Source organism: Pinus tabuliformis, chromosome Q, assembly GCF_031772625.1.
Source record: "Pinus tabuliformis cultivar Carrire ecotype Pingquan chromosome Q, CPIR1, whole genome shotgun sequence".
Lineage (NCBI taxonomy): Eukaryota > Viridiplantae > Streptophyta > Pinopsida > Pinales > Pinaceae > Pinus > Pinus tabuliformis.
The window spans coordinates 1,221,508,049-1,221,532,146 of NC_142296.1; the positions used below are offsets into that span (position 1 = coordinate 1,221,508,049).

The following is a 24,098-nucleotide window of genomic DNA, read 5'->3' on the forward strand; positions in this document are numbered from 1 at the left end:
GGAGGGAAGGGGGAAGGGGCCGCAGGGCCGCCTCCAGGCTCCATGAGGGAGGGCGCTTGCAGGGTCGCTCAGTGTCGCGGCTAGGGTTGCAGCGCAGCAGCGGCGATCTCTAACAACTATATAAAATAATTATAATGTTGCCATAACTTGACAAAGAAGGAAAAATCATATTTGAGCTTGAACCAGTGATGGAAATAAGAACCTGACAACTACAAAATCGATTAATTTCAGAGTATCTCATTAAGTGGAAGAACTTGCTCGTTGAATATTCCACACGGGAGGATGAAAATTTTATACATAAGCATCCAGAATTACTCAAGCATTGAGGAAAACTTTTTTTTGAAGGAGAGGGGCATGCTAGGTCCCTATAATACTAATGTATTCCTCTTATTGTTATTGTTATTGTAGCTCCCTATTGTTATTGTTATGCCCATGTATCCACCATGTTGTTATTGTTGTGCCCCATATAATCCCACTATTCTTATTGTTGTGCCCTTAAATTATTAGTGTTATGTAGGTTCTTATTATATTGTGACCCCTTAGAGTCGTATATATACCAAGGAGGTCTTATCATTTGAATCATCCAAGAATTGTTCATTTATGTAATGTAAAGGAGGTTTCCCCCTCGAAGAGGATAATTTTTAAGTCATTGATCTATATCTTCTACTATTTTACGAGTTGGTTGCATAACATCAACCATACATGCAATTAATCAATCACAGAATGACTTTTAACACCTAAACATTTGCTTTATCCATCTTCTAAAATTCAATATGAAACCCCTTTGCTCTGTTAACTCTGTAATAGAGTACCAATTTGTTCCCAAGGGCTTGGAAGGAACTTTGCCATTATTTTGTCCATGATAGAGCCCATCCAATCCAATTGTTGAACTTGGATGCTCTTATAACACTATGTAACACACCCCCTACTATCCTTATCACTGCCCAAGGGTAGAAGGAGGCGGTTATTGTGTTGACCCAATATCCATGGTCCTATTATGGCAATGGGGTCTAATTTTTTCGTTCTTTTTCAACTTCTCCAAAACCTTAAATGGACACATTGTTGCATTCATCTCATTGAGACCTTTCAAATGATAGAAATTTTATCTCAGTCTGACTCATAGATCCAAAGACGCGACCCTTCAAAGGTAGGGAAATTCACCCTTGCTACGTCATCATTGATTCCATGTGACAATCACATGCTAACCCACGTGGCACCTTGTGTGCCACCTCCACCATTGTGGACCAATCCACGTGGATAGGCACTTTCCTCCAAGTAATCATAGGTCAACTTATTCCACCACTCTGCATCACATTAAGACTTAACAAAATGAGCCTAACTCCCAAACCCCAACTTGGAGGTCGACCCGGCCTCCCTCCAGGACCATCTGTGCTTTGGCCCTCGACTAGCCTAACCCTGACCTAGGTATTTGGCCCAACTCTAGACCAGGTATTCGGCTTGACTCCCGACTAGTGGGCCTGCTCAATGACTTACACTTGCACATTTTGGATTGGCCATAACTTCACTCGAGGTCCGACTTGTTCATTCAACCTTCGGACCCCCGACTTGGTGGGTCTTATAAGAGACCTCTAGTCGATTTTTCAAGCCTTTAACACTTAATTTTTTTTACAAGTTTTCTTCTTAGTTACACAAATGTCTCAACCTATGACTAACTCTCCAATGATGCACAAGAGTTCCAAAGACAAAACTTAGAAAAAGTCTCGTACATGATATTACAATTAGTAATTATGCATTCGAGTGCGTTTCTCCAAAAAAACACAGGGAACTTGAGCAACTCCCTCGCACATCACGATGATGCATTTCTTTTACTCGACCAACTCACATACACAAATAAAATAAACAAATAACAACCAACAACTCATACTTGTCGAATTAATGAAAGTAATACAACAATTCATGCTTACAAAACATTTACAGAACTCAACCATTCTTTAGACATAGTTACAGGAAATATAATGTACGTTGACACACAGGAAATCACATTCCTCATTAATAGTACAAGCATGTAACCAATACAATGACCAATACAAAATATCCAAATATAAGAAAGATGAACAAATACTTATCTTATACAACCAAATAAATAGGCAATGGAGATCGAGACTTCGACTCTCTACCCAACCATAGACAAGCTACAACCACTATTACTTGTAGTTGTCACCCTCGAGCCCGTTTCCAATGCTTGAGGTGGAGTAATTCTGAGGGAAACTTCAACCAAAACAACAACTGAAACAAGATGTCTCAAGGCCACTCTCCCTTCTTCCACTAGCTACATATGTTTCCACTTAGTCCTCTCAGACTTTTTCATACATTATGAACATCTATGCCAGGACATCACAGTACAAAGAGTTCAAATCACTTTTAGGAGAATAGATTCCATAGTAAGGAAGGTTCATTAGTGGATAAGCTACTAATGGGTAAAGAAATCACTGTCCAGGTGGTTCATCAACCCTCACAAGCACCTGAGTGATTCTTGCCAACCTAGTAGGTTCATCCATCCACAAGCTTCCAGTGGGTTCTTAAACTTTAAAGGCAAGCCATTGCTCTCTATAGTGATTTTACCTAAGAAGCCTTTACGAGGGTTCTTCAACTAGTTTACAAACTCTACAAATCTTAACAACAACAAACTACTCTGCAACGATGTTTGTTTTGCATCCTCACCTCCGACCTTGGAGGAAATTTTCCTTTCTCATAACAAGTTTGCGTAAAGAACCCGTCCACAACTCCTGCATTCTATTAGAGAGTTTGTTCTCTCTACCTCTCTTAGTGCTGGTGTATTTGTTCCCCCATGAGAATAATGCCTCTCCAGAATAATCTTATCCCAAAATTTTTCGTGTTGTCTTAACAAACCAATCATCTCCCTTTTTCCCAAAGCTCCACACAGTCAACTACTGGACAATGCATCCCACGCTTGTCTTCAAATTTTATCCTTTGCTTATGGTTGGAGCTTAAGGACAAATGGGCCTGTCCTTCCTCTTTCAGTCAATTTATGGCATAGTCAACCCATTTACAATCGCTTAGCTAACTAGAACTGATATTTAAAACAAAATCTTTCTCTAGTAGTCTCCTTCCTCAAGTAATGGAATTTGTGTCCCTCTCGGCATTTTAAATAATTATAGTTATTTATAATGAGAGAAATATTAGCTAGGGGATATCACAGTCCCCTCCCAATGAGGACTTTATTAACTAGGGGATATCACAGTCCCCTCCCAATGAGGACTTTATTAACTAGGGGATATCACAGTCCCCTCCCAATGAGGACTTTATTAACTAGGGGATATCACAATCCCCTCCCAATGAGGACTTTATTAACTAGGGGATATCACACACAAACATACACACATATATGAAGTTCAGACGAGAGTTAGCGCCGACAATTGACAAACATTTTGTTGTCAGAATGGAACTGTGACAGTGGACCCCCCTTGAGACATCAGTAACGGGGAGGGGGGGTCCGCATTTTAATCTTATTCATTGAATTGGCATGGGTATAGACAACCATCAGATGGGGATCTTGGAACCCTAAGGAGGAACCATGATAATAGACCCCCCTGTGACATCAATGAGGTGGGTGGTCCATATTTTAATCTAGCCTGTCGGTTTGCTTGGATTGCCATTGCATCAAAGTGGGCCCTCAAGAATTTACATTGTGCTAAGGCTACGAAGGGGGTCGAGGTGAGTTACATGGATGCTGAAGGTCGACTCCACCAAAACCCAAAAATACTTATAATAGAGAATTTGGTCTTACCTAGGAGAGAAAGTTTAGCGGGTCCCAAGTCTAGGAGGCCACGCGGACGAGATGCCATCAACATGATGTCATCTTAGGCTTAAATCAACTCGACATTGGGATGACATCATCTCAGTACCTCAGGGTCTAAGACCTCGAGGTGGCATGTAGTGTGCATGTTACAAAAGGGGTAAGGAGCGACGAAGACCAAGATGGAGAAGTCTCCACTAATTGATGGGAGCCTTACTGCATGAGGGGGCGAGATGAGAGACATCAATAAAATGTCATCTTGGGACCACAACCCTTGGGACCTTGGGGAAAGTTGTAGTGTGCACACTAGAATAGACAAGAGCTGAGATGAAGAGTGGGACCGACACAACATTTGATGGAGAATTCTCGAACCTTGGTCCTCAGGGCCCCTCGTCGTGGTAAGGGAAGTGATGGGCAAGGGTGAAGTAGACGGGACCAAGAGACGAGTGGTGTTTCCCATCTACTCACACAAGTTAAGTCTGTCTCACCCCAGGGGCTTGATGCTGTGCAAATTTCAAGGTAGGCCCAACACCATAGCGGTAAACATATAACGAGAAAAAGGTTGGACGACAAGCCATGGAGTCGGTCTGGTGGGGCCTAGTCAAGGGTGATGTGGCTTATGCCACAATGGAAACTTACGGGTTAGTGTGCTGATGTGCGCCCATTAGTCGAGTTTGCCTCATGGCACCATGTGGGGTGACGTGGCAGTGCCCTGTTGATATGGCAAGAGGGTAATGGTCAAATTTCAAATGGTCATAACTTTTGATCCAAGAGTCAGATTGAGGCGAAATTTATATCGCCAGAAAGATCACGACAAGCTGAATGCGACGGCGACATTAAATTTTTGTGACCCCATTTCCATAACGAGACCATGGAGGTTGGGTTAGCTTGATGTAACACCTTCTACCACCTGAGAATAATCCAAGGGCGTGGGAGGGGGTGTTATAGGATTCAACACATCCATCAACAATTCCATTATATTTTACAGAAAGCCAGTACTAATTACTAGCAGTTCCATGATCAACACCGGGTGCCACACAAATTTTAGGTGGGATACAAGGTTTGGTTGCACTAGTAAAATAATACCTTATAAGACCCCATCAAAAGCTTTGTCCACTTCGCTATGGACCTTACACCACCAAGGTTATGGGTGACAATGTTTTTGAGTGAAGTATCCCCCCTTGCTTGGCTTACACTTAATGTTTAATGTGGACCTCCTTTAATCATACTTTCCACCATTATTGGACACATTAGAGGTAGCAGAGAAATTGACAACGATAGAGCTCAACCCCGACTTCCTGAAACATGAAACTGTTAATTAGATTGTGGACACACATGTTAAGGGCACTCACCAATAGAGGATCCAACTTTATTGGGTTGTCAAAGTGGGGCAACTCCTGCACTAAGGCAAGTGGCTCACCTATGGCTAAGTTCAATAGAAGTTTCCTCATATGATGGGGGCATTCAACACAATGGAGACCATTGCTTCCTAAGGGGGGAGGAGCGGTCTAGGTGGATACCAGATGCCAACCACCTACTCCACTAGCTTAAAGCACAATTCTCCATTTTGGTAATTTTTCTACAGTTTTTTGGGTCCTAAACTTCTGGGTCCATTTTGAGGCCCTAAATGATGTTTTTTTTTTTTTATTCTTTTTCAATGTGGTTCCTATTGGAATGTGTAATTCTCGTATAGACCTTTCCAACAAGCTACTAAGTGCACCAAACAGAGATCATATGCAAAAATTATGACCCCAAGAATTTGACGTACCAACTAACCCCATTGGGCCATAAACCCTTTGGCGTTTCATCTCCTAGGGTTAGGCTTTTGGATTTTGGTTTCCTCATTGATGCTTTTATGTTAAAAAGGGCCTTTTTACCTCATTGTAATGCACTCTAGCATGTACGCGTATCTATCACATCTCTACTCAGATATAAGCTACCACCATTTGAGTGAGTTTGTTTCATTCCACATTTCTTACAATCTCGACACATTCCACTATTTAATATAAGTCAAGTTTTACTGTATCTCTATGTTTTTGTTATAAATCTATATTTTATTGAATTCCCTTCATGAATCCAGATCACTTAACCTCGAGTTTGAAATGTTTAGTGCTTTGCTACTCACGACTATATAATTCTTGGGTTGGGCAAGAGGCCTAGGAACTTTCCAATCAATGCACACTCATACATAATAAGGACATTATCTCTTTAGTTCTAGGGATAAAAGATCCAAATGTAAGATGGATTCCAAACATTTTACGAATCTTATCTGTGAAAGCTAAGATCGTTTGGTTGACTTTGGAGATCTAACTGAGGATTTAAATGCTTTTATCGGAAGTTGTCTCCCAATATTCTCTCTACTTAAAATCTCGGTAGAAATGTTGACATATTGAATTTCATGACATCCCTTGCTTGCTTGGATTGATTTTAGCTTGGACTCTTTTATTGTAGAGTCCACATCCATTTCTTGCATACAAACTTAATGACAGAAGTTGATGCCAATGGATAGGGAGAGGAGAAAAACATTTCACCCCCGCCATCCTCTAAGAGACCAACACCAAAAACTATAAAACTTTCAATGTAGATATAAGACATTTTTATCATAGAAGCAAAATGTCATCCTTAGTGGATGTTCAACATTCTATTATTATAGTGTGCATGTTTTTATAAGAAGACACTTAAGAACAACTACATATGTGCTAGCATAATTTTCATAATTATATGTTTAAAGTATTCTACTATATCTTAATTTTTCATCGAACATGTATTGGTAGTCGTTGGGTCCCTTTTAGAAGCCTAATTGTTGAAAATATTGAGGGCCATTGATTAATGGTTGAAATTATAAAAACATACCAAGTGGGTACTCATTCAGTATCTCATAGGGTGTGCATAGATACACCACAACATTGTAGTTATTCTAATTGTACCATAGGTAATTATGGGACTGATGCTCTCTAATATGTAGGTTGAAGGACACAAGCATGATATCGTACCAAAGGGTCCCAATGTACTTCCTACACCTAGATTAATGAGGGAAAAAGGAAGTTTGACTAGGTCATTCTCTTGAAAAAATGTATCCAATAAGAGTCGGGCTTGTTGAGACTCAAAGCAAAAATATTATTAACTAACTAACACCAAATTAAGAACATGCAACATGAGGCACAATCAAGTCACCTAAGAAAGTGCCTTAAATTGAGAAGCCAAAGGGTTTAACAAGGCTAAACATGAGACCACGAGTTAAAACAAAAGGGATAAAGGCCAATATAAACCTTCTCTTAACTCTAGTCATCAATATGCATGGACTATGGTCATGCATCTAGATTAGACAAAACACTCAGGGTAAAATAAACCAACACCAAATAATCTAGGTCAAACAAAGCACTCAAGGAAAAATAAACCAACGCCAAATAACTTGTTGCAAAGATGTTTAAAATATTATTCTTTATCATTTATAAACGAATCATATATTAAGTATACACCATAAACATTTTCCACATAAAAAACTATATATATATGAAAACAAATAAAAAACTCCATACATGACCCATTAAATATAAAACCTATAGCACCCCTTGCTTTGCTTGACAATTCTAGCCACACCTTACTTGACTAGTGTTTTTCAGATAAAGTTATTGGTTCATAAACTATAAAATGTAATAAGTTATTAGTGAGAATAGAGAAATAGTCTAAGTTATTAGTAAAAGGTGAATAAATCATTATTAAAAGTGACCATGTCAGATCTTCGAGTGTTCAAGTTTAAATACCATCAAGAAATATTGAGAGTGGGGCCCATTGAAGGGTTACACTGTTTCAATAGTCTTGAATTACTCCATGCCAAGAAAATCTTCCATTCAACTTTAAACCATACAAAACATTTCAAAATTTAACAGGCCATTGGGTCGCTTTGACAGATTGAATTTCCATCCGAATGAAAAAGTAAACCATACAAAACATATCAAAATTTAACAGGCCATTGGGTCGCTTTGACAGATTGAATTTCCATCCGAATGAAAAAGCTGAAAACTGGTCTGAACTCAGACTATAATCAGATTTAATTGGACGTAGCAAAAATTAATTGTCTCTACATTTCTAGTTTCAAAGTTTGCATTTTAGCAGGAAACAGGCCGGAGATGATCGAAAAACCCATACACGAAGAAAGGAAAAGTCTAAAATCCTTGTCAACTGAATAAGGTAACAGTGAAAGCACTGGGTCGCTTTGACGGATTGAGTCTCCATCGATATAAAAAAAAGCAGTAAGCTGCTCTGAACTGATGCTGTAAATCAGAGATATCTGTCTATAGAGAAAATTAATTGTCTAGTTTTCTGCTCTCAAAGTTTTCATTTTTGCAGAAAATAGGTCGGAGATGGGCGACAGACCCCACATATCTTATTCTGCTTTGGCTAGAGACGATAACCAAAATTATCAGCAGCAGCAGCAGCAGCGGAGGCGAACAGTCGGACCATCACCGTCGGATCAATACAGAGAAGAAGAAGATCATTATGATAATCACGATCGTCGTTTTGACTACGAACTCAAACAGAGAATTCCATGGAAATCCGTTGCCCTTGCTCTCTTTCTGCTCTCCTTCGGTTCATTCCTTTTACTTGTCTCCTATTTCCTCTTCACTGGCCACATGGGCGGCGATACATCTCAAGCCTCTGGCTTTCTGGTGATAGGATTCCTCATGTTTCTTCCAGGTATGCACAGTGCTAAAACCCCATTCTCTTTATTCAAAATAACAGTTTTGATTTCGATGGATAATGGGTTTCCTTTCTAACCATTATTGAATTCAGACGAGTAATTGAATCTATTTTTTTTCATCTTGTTAGATCTTTTTATTGGATAATGGATGCCCTTTCCAACGAGAAATGAATTCAGACTAGTAATTTAATCCTTTTTTTCGTCATGTTAATTTTTTTTAATAGGACTTTTACCTTCGGATTAGATGCAATGGAGGAAGGTTATCTGTAATGCCAAATCACCCAATACTTGCACCTCTCCCACGCCCCCAACGGTTTTATCTCCGGATCAGATGCAGTGGAGTAAGGTTATCTATACTGTCAAATTCACCCAACACTTGCACCTCTCCTACACCCTATCCTGGCCCATCAAGGTCGCTAGAAATTCAGCCGGACATGCACCTTATCCACACTGTCAAGTCGTTATGATTGCGCAATTCAATTTTCCTTGGGTCCATCAGGGTTAGACTCCGTCAGTTGAGTTACTGGGTGTGAGGGCCCTCCCCTCTGTCATAAGGGCCTTCCTCTGTCATAAGGCACGGTCAATTCTCCTTTGGGTCCATTAGGGTTAGACTCTGTCTGTTGAGTGGCTGTCTGTTGGGTTGCTGGGCGTGAGGGCTCTCCCAGGCGCGGTTCAATTCTATTTGGGTCCATCAAGGTTAAACTCAGTCAGTTGAGTGGCTGGGCTTGAGGCCCCTTCAGGTGGGCCTGCCCAGGGATATTACCGCAAAAAAATAAAAATCGCTATAATTAATGTCACTGCCAAAAAATGAAAATAAAAATCGCTATAATTAATGTCGGGTCTTGGATGCGGAAGGTAACTCTGTTGGCCGCATTGACGCAGCATCATATCTTGGGGCAGGGGAGGGTGATTGAACTTGGGTCTAAGCACAAGAAATTCTTTGATTTGACCACTTGACCACAAACAATAATCTAGTTTCTAAGGTTGCTCTGTCATTATTTCCCTCTTATCTGCTCTTAATTTGGTTCTAGAGCTTAGATCCTGTGCATTTTACAACATTCTCATGATCTTCTAAGATTTATAACCAGCCCTCAGCAAGCGTATCTTTGAAACCAAAGTTGCTTGCCTATCAACCTTATTTCCACGACGGCTTGAAAGTGCAGGGTATTTTGTGACAAAAGTTTCTCCCTTTTTTTTTATTGTGCGTCTCCAACTCGCAGTCCAGTTAGATTGCTTTGTTAAACAGGACAAGTCACAAGAGTCGCTAACCGCAAGAATAAAAGTTATGAGCCTGCATTAATCCAGAGGCCATAATCGGAACCAAGTTCGTGGATGTGGAGGAGGAACAGTAATGGTTAAGGGTGAGGAGGTGTAGGTCCAATAATTTGTTAAAAATTGTCGATTATAGTCATAAGCTGTGGGAATACCCACCAAACGTAAGAACAGAAAGCAGACAAGATTAGCGTGTATGGATGTTTTACAAGTCGAACACGAGGAAATTAAACAAGAAGAAGATATGCATTTAATGAATCACTCTCGTTTCACCCCACAACCACAACTTCATATATATAAAATTTAAAGAAGGCAAGTGGTTCGCATGCAATACTGGAGTTATATTATTCTAGAATCTAAAGTAAATACAATTATAAAATGACCATTGGGCTTGTCACCCTTTAATTTTTGTTGTTATGCCTGTGTAGTTTGGACTACTAGCTAGTGGCACTATGGTGGTGGGTGTTTTGTTTTAAGGCAGCCCATGATTTTTTCCATTATAGTTTTTTTGGCTATGCTCGTGGAAGCTGCTTTTGCAGTCTGCTTTTATGTATAAGATCCTTGTATATACTATTTATTTTGAGGTCAAAGTAAGCTTTAATTCAAAAACTAATAATAATATGCTCCTTACTCATGATATAGTATTCTCATTAATGGTTATATGTGAAACTACACTAAGCTTATCCCAAAACTTAATTGACTTTTCGGGCATGAGAGGCTTGGTGAGAATGTTTGCAGTCTACTTCCGAGTTGCACAATAATTCAGCTCTATCTGAAAATTAACCTCCATATGCATTGCTCATTTTAGAAATAGTTATGTTGGATTGTTTACATGCAAATCAACAAATATTCTGTGCAACCAAACTGCTTCAGAAGATGTACTACCACTGCTCTATACCCCAATTTGGAGGATGAGAATACCACAGTTCACTGCCTTTTAGTTTGACAAGAAATTGAACTTGTACCAATTTTGAAAATATATCTCCTTGTAGATTTCTTGTCCTCAATTGAACCTGCCGAATCTGACTGCAAAACCTGTCAACGGGAAATCACCTGATCTGCTATACATGATGCCAAACTCCAAAGTTCCCTGGATATATTTCAGAATCATCTTAGATGCGATCACATGTTTGGTTCTTGTAGCTGTCATAATTCTAGAAATATAACTGACTGCGAAGAGGTAGTCTCTACTTGTTGATGTAAGGTATATTAGATTGGCCACAATTGTTTGTACACTGACTCATTAGCTAATTTTGATTCAAGGTTAGTTGATAATTTCAACTTAACCTTCAGTTCTAGATGTTTTTCTACATTCAACCAACCTAATTAGACATTTGGCATATTTAGTTTGAGAGACCACCACACCACCGTCAGTATGCCAAAATTGAAACTTCTACACCTAAGCAATAATGTCAGAGGCAAAGATTAGTTTTGTCAAAAGCAGTACACAATCAAGGTTTTAGCTCTTGGGTTACACCTGGCCTCACTCCTTTCGATGATCAAGTCTTCTACATATCCTCTAAAATAACTATGCCCTAACTTGAGCTTTCGACATAAAGATTTAGACCTTAAGAACTTCTTCTGAAACTAAATCTTGTGATATGTGTATCAATTTTAATGTAATAGGTGATCTGTGCTTGCTTTAAGTCATAACCAACATAGATCCATCTTAACTCTTGATCTACCAAGTGCTGAGAGGGATCAAATCTCTCAAGATGCAAACCTCTTTTTGAGTGCAAAACTTGATGAAAGGTTTGCACCTTGAGAGATTTGATTCCTCTCAGGGCTTAATAGATCCGAAGTTAAAATGGATCTATGCTGGTTCTTAATAATATTATTTATATTTATATAAATTTCACACATCTATATATAAAAATACTTTTATTTTTAATTTCATTAAAATACTAATGATACATATAGTTACATGTTTCATGATTTTTTATGAAGTTCTGAAATATAATGGTTATATATATATCATGTTTCTATATTTAAGAAGTATTTTTATTTTTAATTATATGTTTATTAATTAAATTTATTAAGTCCTTATATGTTTATTACTTATATGTTCTGAAATATGAATCAATATTATTTAAAATTATTTTTAATGTGATATGAATATTATGATTTTTTCATGAAATAATTTGTTTATAATTTTATTAATAAAAACAAAATCACGATGTAATAAGTTGAATTGAATTGATTTATTATTTTTATTTTCTGTTACCTTTTTAGCCGAGCCAACATTATGTCTTATTATCATTATTTTTGATTTAATGCTTCATTTTATAGACACTACAATATCTCTTCCATATTGAGCCAATATTTAAATGTTTACACTCATTTACAACCATTGCAACATTTCTCTTATATTAAGCCGACACTTAAATGTTTACACTCATTTACAACCACTAAAACATATCCTCTATATTGAGCCAACATTTAAATGTTTACACTCATTTTTGGACTTTACAACATCTCCCCCATACTGGGTTGTAGAGCGCCTCTTGGAGCAAAGAGGCTTTGCCAACTTGCACACTAGATGCTCCTTATGCGCAACTTGGAATACCTATAGCTGAAGCTTGATATGTATACACTTCCTCTTAAATATTCATTCAGGAAGGCACTCTTTACACCCATTTGATAACATTTCCAGCCTTCTTGAGCTGCCATGGCTAGAACCAATCTAATAGTGACCAACTTTGTTTTAGGGACAAAGCTATTCTCATTGTCCACTCCTTTCTGCCATGCAAAACCCTTTGAACCAACCTCATCATTTTTTTATCTAGTGAACCAGCTGCTTTGTATTTTTCCCTGAACAATGCAAACCCATCTGCATGCAATGGGTTTCTTATTTGTAGGCAACTCCATCAACTCCAAAGTGTTGCTCTTATGAGTGAATCATACTTGGCTTTCATGGCCTTCTCCCATTCATCTTTATTAGTTTTTGTAGCATCAGATGCGTTCTAGCCACAAAACTTTGTGGAGAAGCTAGAATGAATGAGTTCTCCAAAACCCATAAATCGTTTCTGGAAATTCCACCGAGAAGTGTCTCAATTAGATTATTAACCAATTTTTTAATTATTTCCTAAGTCTAAACTTAGGGAATATGGTTAATTAATCAGTATTAATTGAGATGTGGTGAGAATCATCTAGAAACTCACATGGATCGGCAGGGAATTAATCTGGGCCATTGATTATGTTTCAATCTTAGCCGTTGGTGCTCCAACATAAGATTATAAGAAGAAGTCAATGGATAGATGGAGAACACACCAGTGCAGATACTTAGTTGCCCAAGCATATCGATTTTCTCAGTGGCTGAAGTTTAGCAAGAGAAGCTAGAGCCAGAGGGTGAGTTGCAGGGGAGAGAGAGGGCATTAACAGTGGTCTGAGAGTGCAGGATAAGTTCTGGAAGGGTCAGCGCGAGAGAGGACACAGTTCATCAGGGCACTATGCAGAGGATGATGCAATGAGACCAGCGTAAGGGCAGAGGGGCCGTTTCGGGGTTAGAGAATCGCTATGGAGAGTGAGAAATTTATTACTAAATTTCTCTTAGTGTTTCTTTCTCTATTTTTGCTGTCCGATATCTTGTACATGAATTACTGCAGAATAATAAAGAAACCCTCATCTGCTGCACCGGTTTTCCCACATTGGGTTTTTCCGGGGACGATTGTCCAAAATAACTGTGTTAATATGCTTATATGTGTGCTAACATTTCTCTAATTTTCCTTGCATTTATTTTTCTTCAGTGTTTAATTTGTAAAGGCTGCAGTGTATTTATTTCGATATTTTCCGTAAGAAACTGCAAATAATTTGTTTAATTTATTTAACAAATAGAAGAGATAATATCAGTTACTGCAGTAGGATTCTAGACTTCGAAATTTTCACAATCTTTGCGTTTGGATTCATCATAAATTCAGGATTCAAATGTATTTAGAACAACAAAGGTTAAAGTATTATTGACATACTCAAGAACATTTTGACCTTTCCTCATTTATCTTCCACATGGCCATTCTTCTCAAGGCTTTGGCAACTCATCCTCGTTCACATCCTCTAAAGTCTTGTAATACCATTTATGTTAAATTTAGATAACATGTTCTTTGCTTAGGTTAGATACTTCGTTAGATCATTAGCCCATTTGTCAATTTCAATAATCCATCACATTGATCATGATAGTAACTGATGAAAGAACATTAAACATGAACACAGAAGACAAGCCAAGACAAGAGGACGCAGAAATTGGCTCAAGCCAGGGAAAAACCCCAAGATGGGGAAAACCCTTTATCAATTCTTCTTATTATCAAATATCAAAAATTCAGCAGAGAGAGAGATAGAGTACAATGGTTCAAAGTCAATACTGACTTGCCAATTTGAGGATCTGACATTACAACCCTTAAACAAATAAATTATTCACTGCAATTGTGGCATGAACTGGACGTATACTGCTGAAGAGGGTTAGACTGATTAGGGCTGCTTATGGATCTCTGTTATCCCTTCTAACTGCACCAAAACACCTCCTTATAACAACGACTGAGCTTGATATGTGAGGAACTATCCTGAGGGCTGGTCTACACTCATATTAAGCATCTCAGCCTCCTTTCTATAGGCTATACAGACTGCGGCCCTACCTGAGATGATGAATCAGAGATGCGGCCTCATGAGGAGAGGATTTCTCCTTTAACTTAACCACAGACGAGCCCAGAAATAATTGCACCAACTCGGCCTGCCATGCTGCTCCAGAACTCGGACTTGCAAGGATGAATTTGCCCATACTAAACTGTCCAGACCAGCGGCTGTCCATCTTGGAGAGTCTCGGCCCTAATGCAGAAGATAACCCAGAAACAAACCCTCCTTCGACCTTCTTCAAGAACTCGGCTGCCTCAAACATATATCCAAGCATTTTGATGTGTCTAAAATGAGGGAGAAGGCACCTCAATATATACAATTCGGTGGGGGTCAAGGGACGTGACCATTGGGCTTGATGAGCCGACATAAGGGTGAGGCCGACCTTGATAATTTACTTGTGAGAGAACATAAATTCAAAAACCCACTGCTCCTTATCCAAATTTGACGATCTTTAGGTCGATTTTGGTCCTCTCGAAAAGAGGAATTCAATGCCATAATTATCTTCTTCAATAGACTTGTCTAGAGTGGAATTTGGCCCTAGTTGCCAATTTTAACAATTTAGGTATACACCTGTGACCTTGCTGTTCTATATGAAGAATCAACCACTTGTCCTGCTCCTCTGGAGCAATTTCAGCCTCCTCGATGGTCTTTATATGTTTCATGCACATTGTCCTCAGATGGATGCCAATCATCCTATGATTGTTCTCCTTCCAACTTGGGTTCTTTTCACCTTCAAACCAACAAATATCATCTGTTTTCATATCTGAAACAGACTAAAAGAACCTGATTTCTCATCTAAAATGACATCCCTATTGACAAGAGTTTACTGATGACAATGTCCATCACTTTAGTGAACAAATCATACTTTCCTGCATTTTGGGTCCAACTGATTTATCTTTTATTCTAGTGTTGAAACATAAGCAACACAATCAAGTACCCTTAGGTGAGTTCCCTATCGTTTTCAGTTGGACCAAGCCCTTTCAGGTGTAATGCTCTTCATCACCGTTGTTGGACTCTTGTGTAGTATATAAACAGTGATATATATGGTTTCAACCCAGTGATTATTCCTATGTAGTAGGAAATAATTAGTTTGGCCACATAACAATACCTGGAACAGCTGGAAATGCTGAAACAGATATGAAATGCCTTGGAAACATCATTGATTCTATGGTATAACATTTCCAAATTTTGAAATGCTGTATGGTATGGCTGGTGGTGTTTCCGATGCATTACAACCATTTCTAGTCAGGTTTTGGGCACCTTTCGGAAGTTTTTAGGTTGACCTAAGTGCCAAGGAGGTGTTGAAAAGTGTAACTAGGTTCGGTCTTCATAATGACATGTGTAATTGTGATTTTTATGTAATTGATGAAAAGAAGAAAAATAAAATTATTATTGTAATGTTTGTCTCATGGGTTTCATGAGCAAGGAATTTTATTTTTAGTGATTGCTCCCATTGTGAGCCTTAAGGATTTGACAACTAGTCATAAAAGTCAATGTCTATGTCATGGTTGTAAAAGAAATAATAATATCTCTCCAAAAGACATGTCCGCTCAGCTCCAAGTCATGTCGACTTATTATAGGCTCCAACAACTATAAATAGGGTAGTGCAGATTTCATTTAGGACAGAATTTCAGTGAAAGATTTAGGTGGTTTGCAATTCGGTTAAGGTCTGAGGCAGAGAAAGAAGTGCGAAGGTCATCAAGGGAGCCTAATAACCAGCGAGGAAGAAGGAAAGAGCAGCGAAATTTCTAGTGTTGTTTGGGACTGTTTTTGGGCTAACTTACCTCCACACGTGCGAGATTGCAGACCTGTATATTGCAGAAAGAACGCTGAGGTATTACGGTCACAGTGAGAGTGGATTTTGGGTGAAAGATAAGGCCGAAGTGTCAAGAAGAAGTCTCCTTCTAGAGCGAAGAAGATATAAGGTCAAAGTTGGTCAAGCTCATGTGGTAAGGGTTTCTAAACTAGAACCAAGGAGTGCAGTACTGAACCAAGGGACCGAAATTCTGAAGAGTAGCCGTGAAGGAAGAAGAAGCAGAGATTTGATCATTGCAGGAAGAATCTCATCAAGGAGGATTTGTGTCTTGGTCTTGGAGGGGCAAATAGGTCAAGGATCTTGGTCTTGGTATTCGTCAATTGGAATCTCTATAAGAAGAAGAATTTGCTCGGTTTTTCCTCTCAAAGAGTGAGAGGTTTTGGCCTTGGCTGATAGCCTATATTCCATGTCTCTTGTCTCTTTATGGTTTATGCATTGGTAGCTGTTTGATGAAGAAGAACACTAATAACCTAAGTAAAAGAAGATCCTAATCTAAAGAAGTAAAAAGCACTCACAAGCAGTTACTAATAGAAGAGAAATCACTTAATCTCTATGCCCTAGATTTCTCAACATGGTATCAGAGCTAAGGTGACTAAGTCAAGGAAGGGAATCTTATCAAGAGACACTCAAGGATCAAATCTCAAGGAAGGCATCAAAGCAAAGATCATCTTGAAGTCAAAGGAAGCATCATAACCCTAGATCAAAGAAGTCTTCAAAGAAATATTGAGATCACCATCAAGAAAAGAAGGCCAAAACCCTACATCTACTCAAGTTAAAGTGTTTTGAGGACTATTCATCCAAAGGAAGCTAAATCAAAAGGCAGTGTCATCTCACTGCCTGTGGGATCAAGGATCATTCTTGAAGAAAACTACCTTCATCAAGAAGAAGTTTTCTATCCTCTATATCATCATTAACATCAAGGAAGCAACAAGGAGAAGGAGCATCCTATCAAGTAAGTATATTTATGTCCACATCTGAATCTGTCAAAATTTCTTTTTATAAGGAGAGCAACAAATTGGTTGGGGCTTCAAACTATCTTGCATGGAAGAAAAGCACAAATCTAAATCTCATTGAAAATGAGGTTATGGAACATGTCAAAGGTTCTATCACTAAATGAAGAAACAAAGATGGTGAAGCTCTTGCCAAGTATATGAAAGGGGAAGTTAGGGCTCAAAGGATTCTCATAGAATCCATCAAGGATCCCCTCATCCCATATGTATCTAAACTCGAAACTTCAAAAGAAATCTATGACAAACTGGTAGAGTTGTATTTCGTAAACATTGCTGGAGAAGTCATCTAATTAAGGCAAGAACTCTACAAGCTGAAGATGTCAAGGGAAGATGGAATAGCCTCATACTTTATGAGGATATTTGAGATCCGAGATCAACTACAAGATCTGGGAGAAGTCATGTCTGATAGAGAAATGACTACAGTTGTATTAAATGCACTATCGGAGGAGTGGGGTAACTTTAATTCAAGTATTTATGGGAAGAAAGAAGCTACTCCATTCCAGGATCTATGGTCACTATGCAAGATTGAAGAATCTAGACTAAAGGCCAAATCTGATGTGGGAGCAAGTGAGCAAAATCAAGCTTATGCTACAATGACAAGAAGAAAAGGAAAATTTGGGAAGTCTGATTCTCGGAAAAAGAAAAGGAACATGGCTAAGATCCAATGCTATGGGTGTCAAGAATATGGACACTACAAAAGAGATTGTCCTAAGATCAAGAAGGACAATAACAAAAGAAGAAGAGAAGAAGCTCATATCATCGAAGAAGTGGAGGATGCTGAAAAGAAGAAATCCAAGATAGAGGAAGTAAGAGATCTCTTCTATGATTGAGATAGTCTTCCTCACCTAAGTTCTTTTCAAGTTCCTAAGTGCTTTGTTGTAAGATATGGCTATCATGATTCACTAAATGGATGCATGAAGGCATCATAGAAGCATTGAAAGAAAGAGCTCGGGACATCATAGAATCTATGGAATTCAAGGATATAGCTCTTGGGAATCTCATTGGAAACATAAGTGGCAAAGTCATCTAGTACAAGGTTCGTCATTCATCTGTCAAAAGGAAACATCTGTTGATGGGCATAATTTAGATCCACAAGATTCTCTGATGGAATCTTCATTGAAAGGTTCACTGATCATGAGCGAAAGAAGTGTTTCATCAAGAATCCCTGTCTTGTGGAATTCATGGGATGATGGTATGATGACATAAAAGTGAAACAGATCAAGGGATTGAAGCTCTTTCAATCAAGGATGCTGCTGCAGGAAGTCTGGATGACCCAAAGGAAAAATGAGGTATGTGTGCTTACATTTGATATTGTGGAAGTCATGTCATATGGTTGTAGGTAACATGGATCAATGCTCTATCTTGAGAGCATAATCAAAGGAAGGATCTCCTCCTTCGAAGGAATGCAGAAATGCATGGGTCACACATTCACTAGATGAAATCAACATAATATGTCCTTATATTAAGTATGAGGTGGTTGACTACAATTGAGGAACTCTGATTGGAAGCTCTTGGGAATGAAATGTCAATGTGTGAAGAAAAGAAGGAAGAGATCATGGGATATGCAACCATGGAAGAAGGCAATCAACATCCAAAGACCAAGAAGATTTGAATATGGTATCTCCATGGAAGATATGAAGACTTTGATGGAGTCTGAAAAAGAAAGAGACCGTTGACAATATATATCTTTGGGAGATGTTTCAATATGTATGCAGGATGCCGATTCAAACCAGAAAATGTCATGATGAAGGAACATCACAAAGGTAATGTTGATTTTAATGTTCATTCCTTTATTTTTGAATATATGGATGGGTTTATGCAGGGTTGTCAAGGGAAGATCTATGATGTCTTCCACCACCGATGCACATGTAGTAGGATGAAAGATCCTTAAGTATACATGGCATGAATAAAGCAACATGGCATGAAGGAAGGCTAGATATGGATTGATGGATCACTTTACGATAAAGACATGGCTGACTCATGGATGAAAGTGATGGATGATCGGTGCCCTATGTAGAAGTCCCAAACATGAAGACTCCTAGATAATGAAAAGAAATTCATGACATTGTGAAGAGGAGTTCTTCAAGCAACTTTGTCCCATCATCCCCACCTGAGGAGCTGCTGTAGGTCCCTAATTAAGAGGGAGCCTGGAAACAAGTTTCTTACTTGGAAGAAATTTGGAAATTCCTAAGACAAGAGGGAGCTTAGGTACATTCCTTCCATAGGAATGAGTACATTCTTTTATTGGAATAGATATGTCCTCCATAATTAAGAGGGAGAGACAGACACATCATTTTTGTCTTCACTTGGGAAGACAAAATGGAGGATTGGGTAAACATCTGGCATCCGATGCTCTTTGAGGATGTATTAGGGCATCCAAGATAAGAGTAGTCGTTGAGGACTGATATTCTTTGAGGACTGGGAATCCAAGATAAGAATAGTCCTGGTGGAACACACCCTAAGAACCCGGGTGGGGTATGTTCCTAGAGAGACAATGATGAGGGTGTCTATACATCATTGGTCTCGCTAGCATTGAGCTCAGTTAGTCAAGGCCTTGCTATGTGACAATGCTGGTTGATATGATGCTATACAAATGGGTTATCAATCTGACTCTTCTTATGAGAAATCCTTCATGAGAATGACTAAGTACCATTATGAATACCTTCCTAGTTAAGAGGGAGTGTTGAAAAGTGTAACTAGGTTCGGTCTTCATAATGACATGTATAATTGATGAAAAGAAGAAAAATAAAATTATTATTGTAATGCTTGTCTCACGGGTTTCATGAGCAAGGAATTTTATTTTTAGTGATGGCTCCCATTGTGAGCCTTTAGGATCTGTCATCTAGTCATGAAGGTCAATTTGAGTCTATGTCATGTATGAAGGACCCTTCTTGGGCATGTTAGATATTTATATAAGTCCTTAAATAATTTAGAAAGCCCTTTGAGACCAAGACAAAGTCACCTCCTTGAAGTCGGCTGCAAAAGAAATAATAATCTCTCTCCAAAAGACATGTCAACTCATCTCCAAGTCATGTTGGCTTATTACAGGCTCCAACAACTATAAATGGGGTAGTGCGGATTTCATTTAAGACATAATTTTAGTGAAAGATTTCGGTTGTCTGCAATTCGGTTAAGGTCTGAGGCAGAGAAAGAAGTGCAAAGGTCATCAAGGGAGCCTAATAACTAGCGAGGAAGAAGGAAGCAACGAAATTTCTATTGTTTTTTTGGGACTGTTTTTGGGCTAACTTACCTCCACACGTGCGAGATTGCAGACCTGTGTATTGTAGAAAGAAGGTCGAGGTATTACAGTCACAATGAGAAGATTTTGGGTGAAAGATAAAGCCGAAGTGTCAAGAAGAAGTCTCGTTCTAGAGCGAAGAAGATATAAAGTCAAAGTTGGTCAAGCTCATGTGCTAAGGGTTTCTGAACTAGAACCAAGGAGTGCAATACTGAACCAAGGGACCTAAATTCTGAAGAGTAGCCGTGAAGGAAGAAGAAGCAGAGATTTGATCATTGCAGGAAGAATCTTATCAAGGAGGATTTGTGTCTTGGTCTTGGAGTGGCAAATAGGTCAAGGGTCTCGGTCTTGGTATTCGTCAATTGGAATCTCTATAAGAAGAAGAATTTGTTCAGGTTTTCCTCTCAAAGAGTGAGAGGCTTTGGCCTTGGATGATAGCCTATATTTTGTGTCTCTTGTCTCTTTATGGTTTATGCATTGGTAGTTGTTTGATGAAGAAGAACGCTAATAGCCTAAGTAAAAGAAGATCCTAATCTAAAGAAATAAAAAACACTCACAAGCAGTTACTAATAGAAGAGAAATCACTTAATCTCTATGCCTTAGATTTCTCAACATGGTATTAGAGCTAAGGTGACTAAGTCAAGGAAGGGCATCTTATCAAGGGACACTCAAGGATCAAATCTCAAGGAAGGCATCAAAGCAAAGATCATCTCGCAGTCAAAGGAAGCATCATAACCCTAGATCAAAGAAGTCTTCAAAGAAGTATTGAGATCACCATCAAGAAAAGAAGGCCAAAACCCTACATCTACTCAAGTTAAAGTGTTTTGAAGACTATTCATCCAAAGGAAGCTAGATCAAAAGGCAGTGTCATCTCACTCCCTGTGGGATCAAGGATCATTCTTGAAGAAAACTATCCTCATCAAGGAGAAGTTTTCTATCCTCTATATCATCATCAACATCAAGGAAGCAACAAGGAGAATGAGCATCCTATCAACTAAGTATATTTATGTCCACATCTTAATTTGTCAAAATGTCTTTTGGCAAGGAGAGCAACAAATTGGTTGGGGCTTCAAACTATCTTGCACGAAAGAAAATGACAGATCTAAATCTCATTGAAAATGAGGTTATGGAACATGTCAAAGGTTTTATCACTAAACCAAGAAAGGAAGATGTTCAAGCTCTTGCCAAGTATATTAAAGGGGAAGTTAGGGCTCAAAGGATTGTCATAGAATCCATCAAGGATCTCATCATCCCATATGTATCTAAACTTGAAACTTCAAAAGAAATCTATGACAAACTGGTAGAGTTTTATTCCGTAAACACTACTGGAGAAGTCATCTCATTAAGGCAAGAACTCTACAAGTTGAAGATGTCAAGGGAAGATGGAATAACCTCATACTTCATGAGGATATCTGAGATCCGAGATCAACTCCAAGATCCAGGAGAAGTCATGTCTGATAGAGAAATGACTATAGTTGTATTAAGTGCACTACCGGAGGAGTGGGGTAACTTTACTTCAAGTATTTATGGGAAGAAAGAAGCTACTCCATTCTAGGATCTATGGTCACTGTGTAATATTGAAGAATCTATACTAAAGGCCAAATTTGATGTGGGAACAGGTGAGAAAAATCAAGCTTATGCTACAATGACAAGAAGAAAAGGAAAATTTGGGAAGTCCGATTCTTGGAAAAAGAAAAGGAACATGGCTAAGATCCAATGCTACGGGTGTCAAGAATATGGACACTACAAATTAGATTGTCCTAAGATCAAGAAGGAGAATAACAAAAGAAGAAGAGAAGAGGCTCATATCACCGAAGAAGTGGAGGAAGCTAAAAAAAGAAGTCCAAGATAGAGGAAGTAAGAGATCTCTACTATGACTGAGATAATCTTCCTCACATAAGTTCTTTTCAAGTTCCTAAGTCCTTTGTTGTAAGATATGGCTATCATGATTCGCTAAATGGATGCATGAAGGCATCATAGAAGCATTGAAAGCAAGAGCTTGGGACGTCATAGAATCTATGGAAATCAAGGATATAACTCTTGGGAATCTCATTGGAAACATAAGTGGCAAAGTCATCTAGTACAAGGTTCGTCATTCATTTGTCAAAAGGAAACATCTGCTGGTGGGGATACTTTAGATCCTCAAGATTCTCTGATGGAATCTTCTTTGAAAGGTTCAACGATCATGAGGGGAAGCAAGTGTTTCATTAAGAATTCCAATCTTGTGGAATTCATGGGATGATGGTATGATGACATAAAAGTGAAACAGGTTAAGGGATTGAAGCTCTTTCAATCAAGGAAGCTGCTACAGGAAGTCTGGATGACCCAAAGGAAAAATGAGGTTTGTGTGCTTACATTTGATATTGTGGAAGTCATGTCATATGGTTGCAGGTAACATGGATCAATGATTTATCTTGAGAGCATAATCAAAGGAAGGATCTCCTCCTTCGAAGGAATGCATAAATGCATGGGTTACACATTTAGTAGATGAAATCAACATAATATGTCCTCATATGAAGTATGAGGTGGTTGACTACAATTGAGGAACTCTGATTGGAAGCTCCTGGGAATGAAATGTGTGAAGAAAGGAAGGAAGAGATCATGGGATATGCAACCATGGAAGAAGGCAATCAACATCCAAAGACCAAGAAGATTTGACTAGGATATCTCCATGGAAGATATGAAGACTCTGATGGAGTCTGAAAAAGAAAGAGACCCTTGACAATATATATCTTTGGGAGATGTGTCGATATGTATGCAAGATGCTGATGCAAACTAGAAGATGTCATGATGAAAGAACATCACAAATGTAATGTTGATTTTAATGTTCATTCCTTTATTTTTTAATATCTGGATAGGTTTATGTAGGGTTGTTAAGGGAAGATCTATGGATGTCTTCCACCACCGATGCACATGTAGTAGGATGAAAGATCCTTAAGTAAACATGGCATGAAGGAAGGCTAGATATGGATTGATGGATCACTTTTTGATGATGACATGGCTGACTCATGGATGAAAGTGATGGATGGTCGGTGCCCTATGTAGAAGTCCCAAACATGAAGACTCCTAGATAACGAAAAGAAATTCATGACATCGTGAAGAGGAGTTCTTCAAGTAGTTGGTTGTCCCATCATCTCCACTTGAGGAGCTGTTGTAGGTCCCTAATTAAGAGGGAGCCTAGAAACAAGTTTCTTACTTGGAAGAAACTTGGAAATTCCTAAGCCAAGAGGGAGCTTAGGTACATTCCTTCCATAGGAATGAGTACATTCCTTTATTGGAATAGATATGTCCTCCATAATTAAGAGGGAGAGATAGACACATCATTCTTGTCTTCACTTGGGAAGACAAAATGGAGGATTGGGTAAACATCTGGCATTCGATGCTCTTTGAGGATGTATTAGGGCATTCAAGATAAGAGTAGTCGTTGAGGACCAATATTCTATGAGGATTGGGAATCCAAGATAAGAATAGTCTTAGTGGAACACACCCTAAGAACCCGGGTGGGATATGTTCCAAGAGAGACAATGATGAGGGTGTCTATACATCATTGGTCTCGCTAGCATTGAGCTCAGATCTCGTGGAGAGATAGAGTTGTTAGTCAAGGCCTTGCTATGTGACAATACTGGTTGATATGATGCTATACAGATGGGTTACTAATC

General features: G+C 38.7%; 1 protein-coding gene across 3 annotated transcripts in view; it reads left to right on the top strand.

The window, feature by feature from the left end:
* Positions 1-7,614: 7,614 nt before the first annotated feature.
* Positions 7,615-24,098, top strand: part of LOC149224177 (transmembrane protein (DUF872)) — a 79,731-nt gene continuing 63,247 nt past the window's right edge. The window contains exons 1-2 of one of the 3 annotated variants that reach the window (XM_089386024.1): positions 7,615-8,031; positions 8,129-8,476. In XM_089386024.1, coding sequence (XP_089242150.1) covers positions 8,143-8,476 — 334 coding nt within the window. In that variant the 5' untranslated portion in view covers positions 7,615-8,031; positions 8,129-8,142. Of the gene's footprint in view, positions 8,032-8,113; positions 8,477-24,098 lie in introns of all 3 variants that reach the window. The other 2 variants (XM_089386023.1, XM_089386022.1) reach the window with 2 other exon arrangements.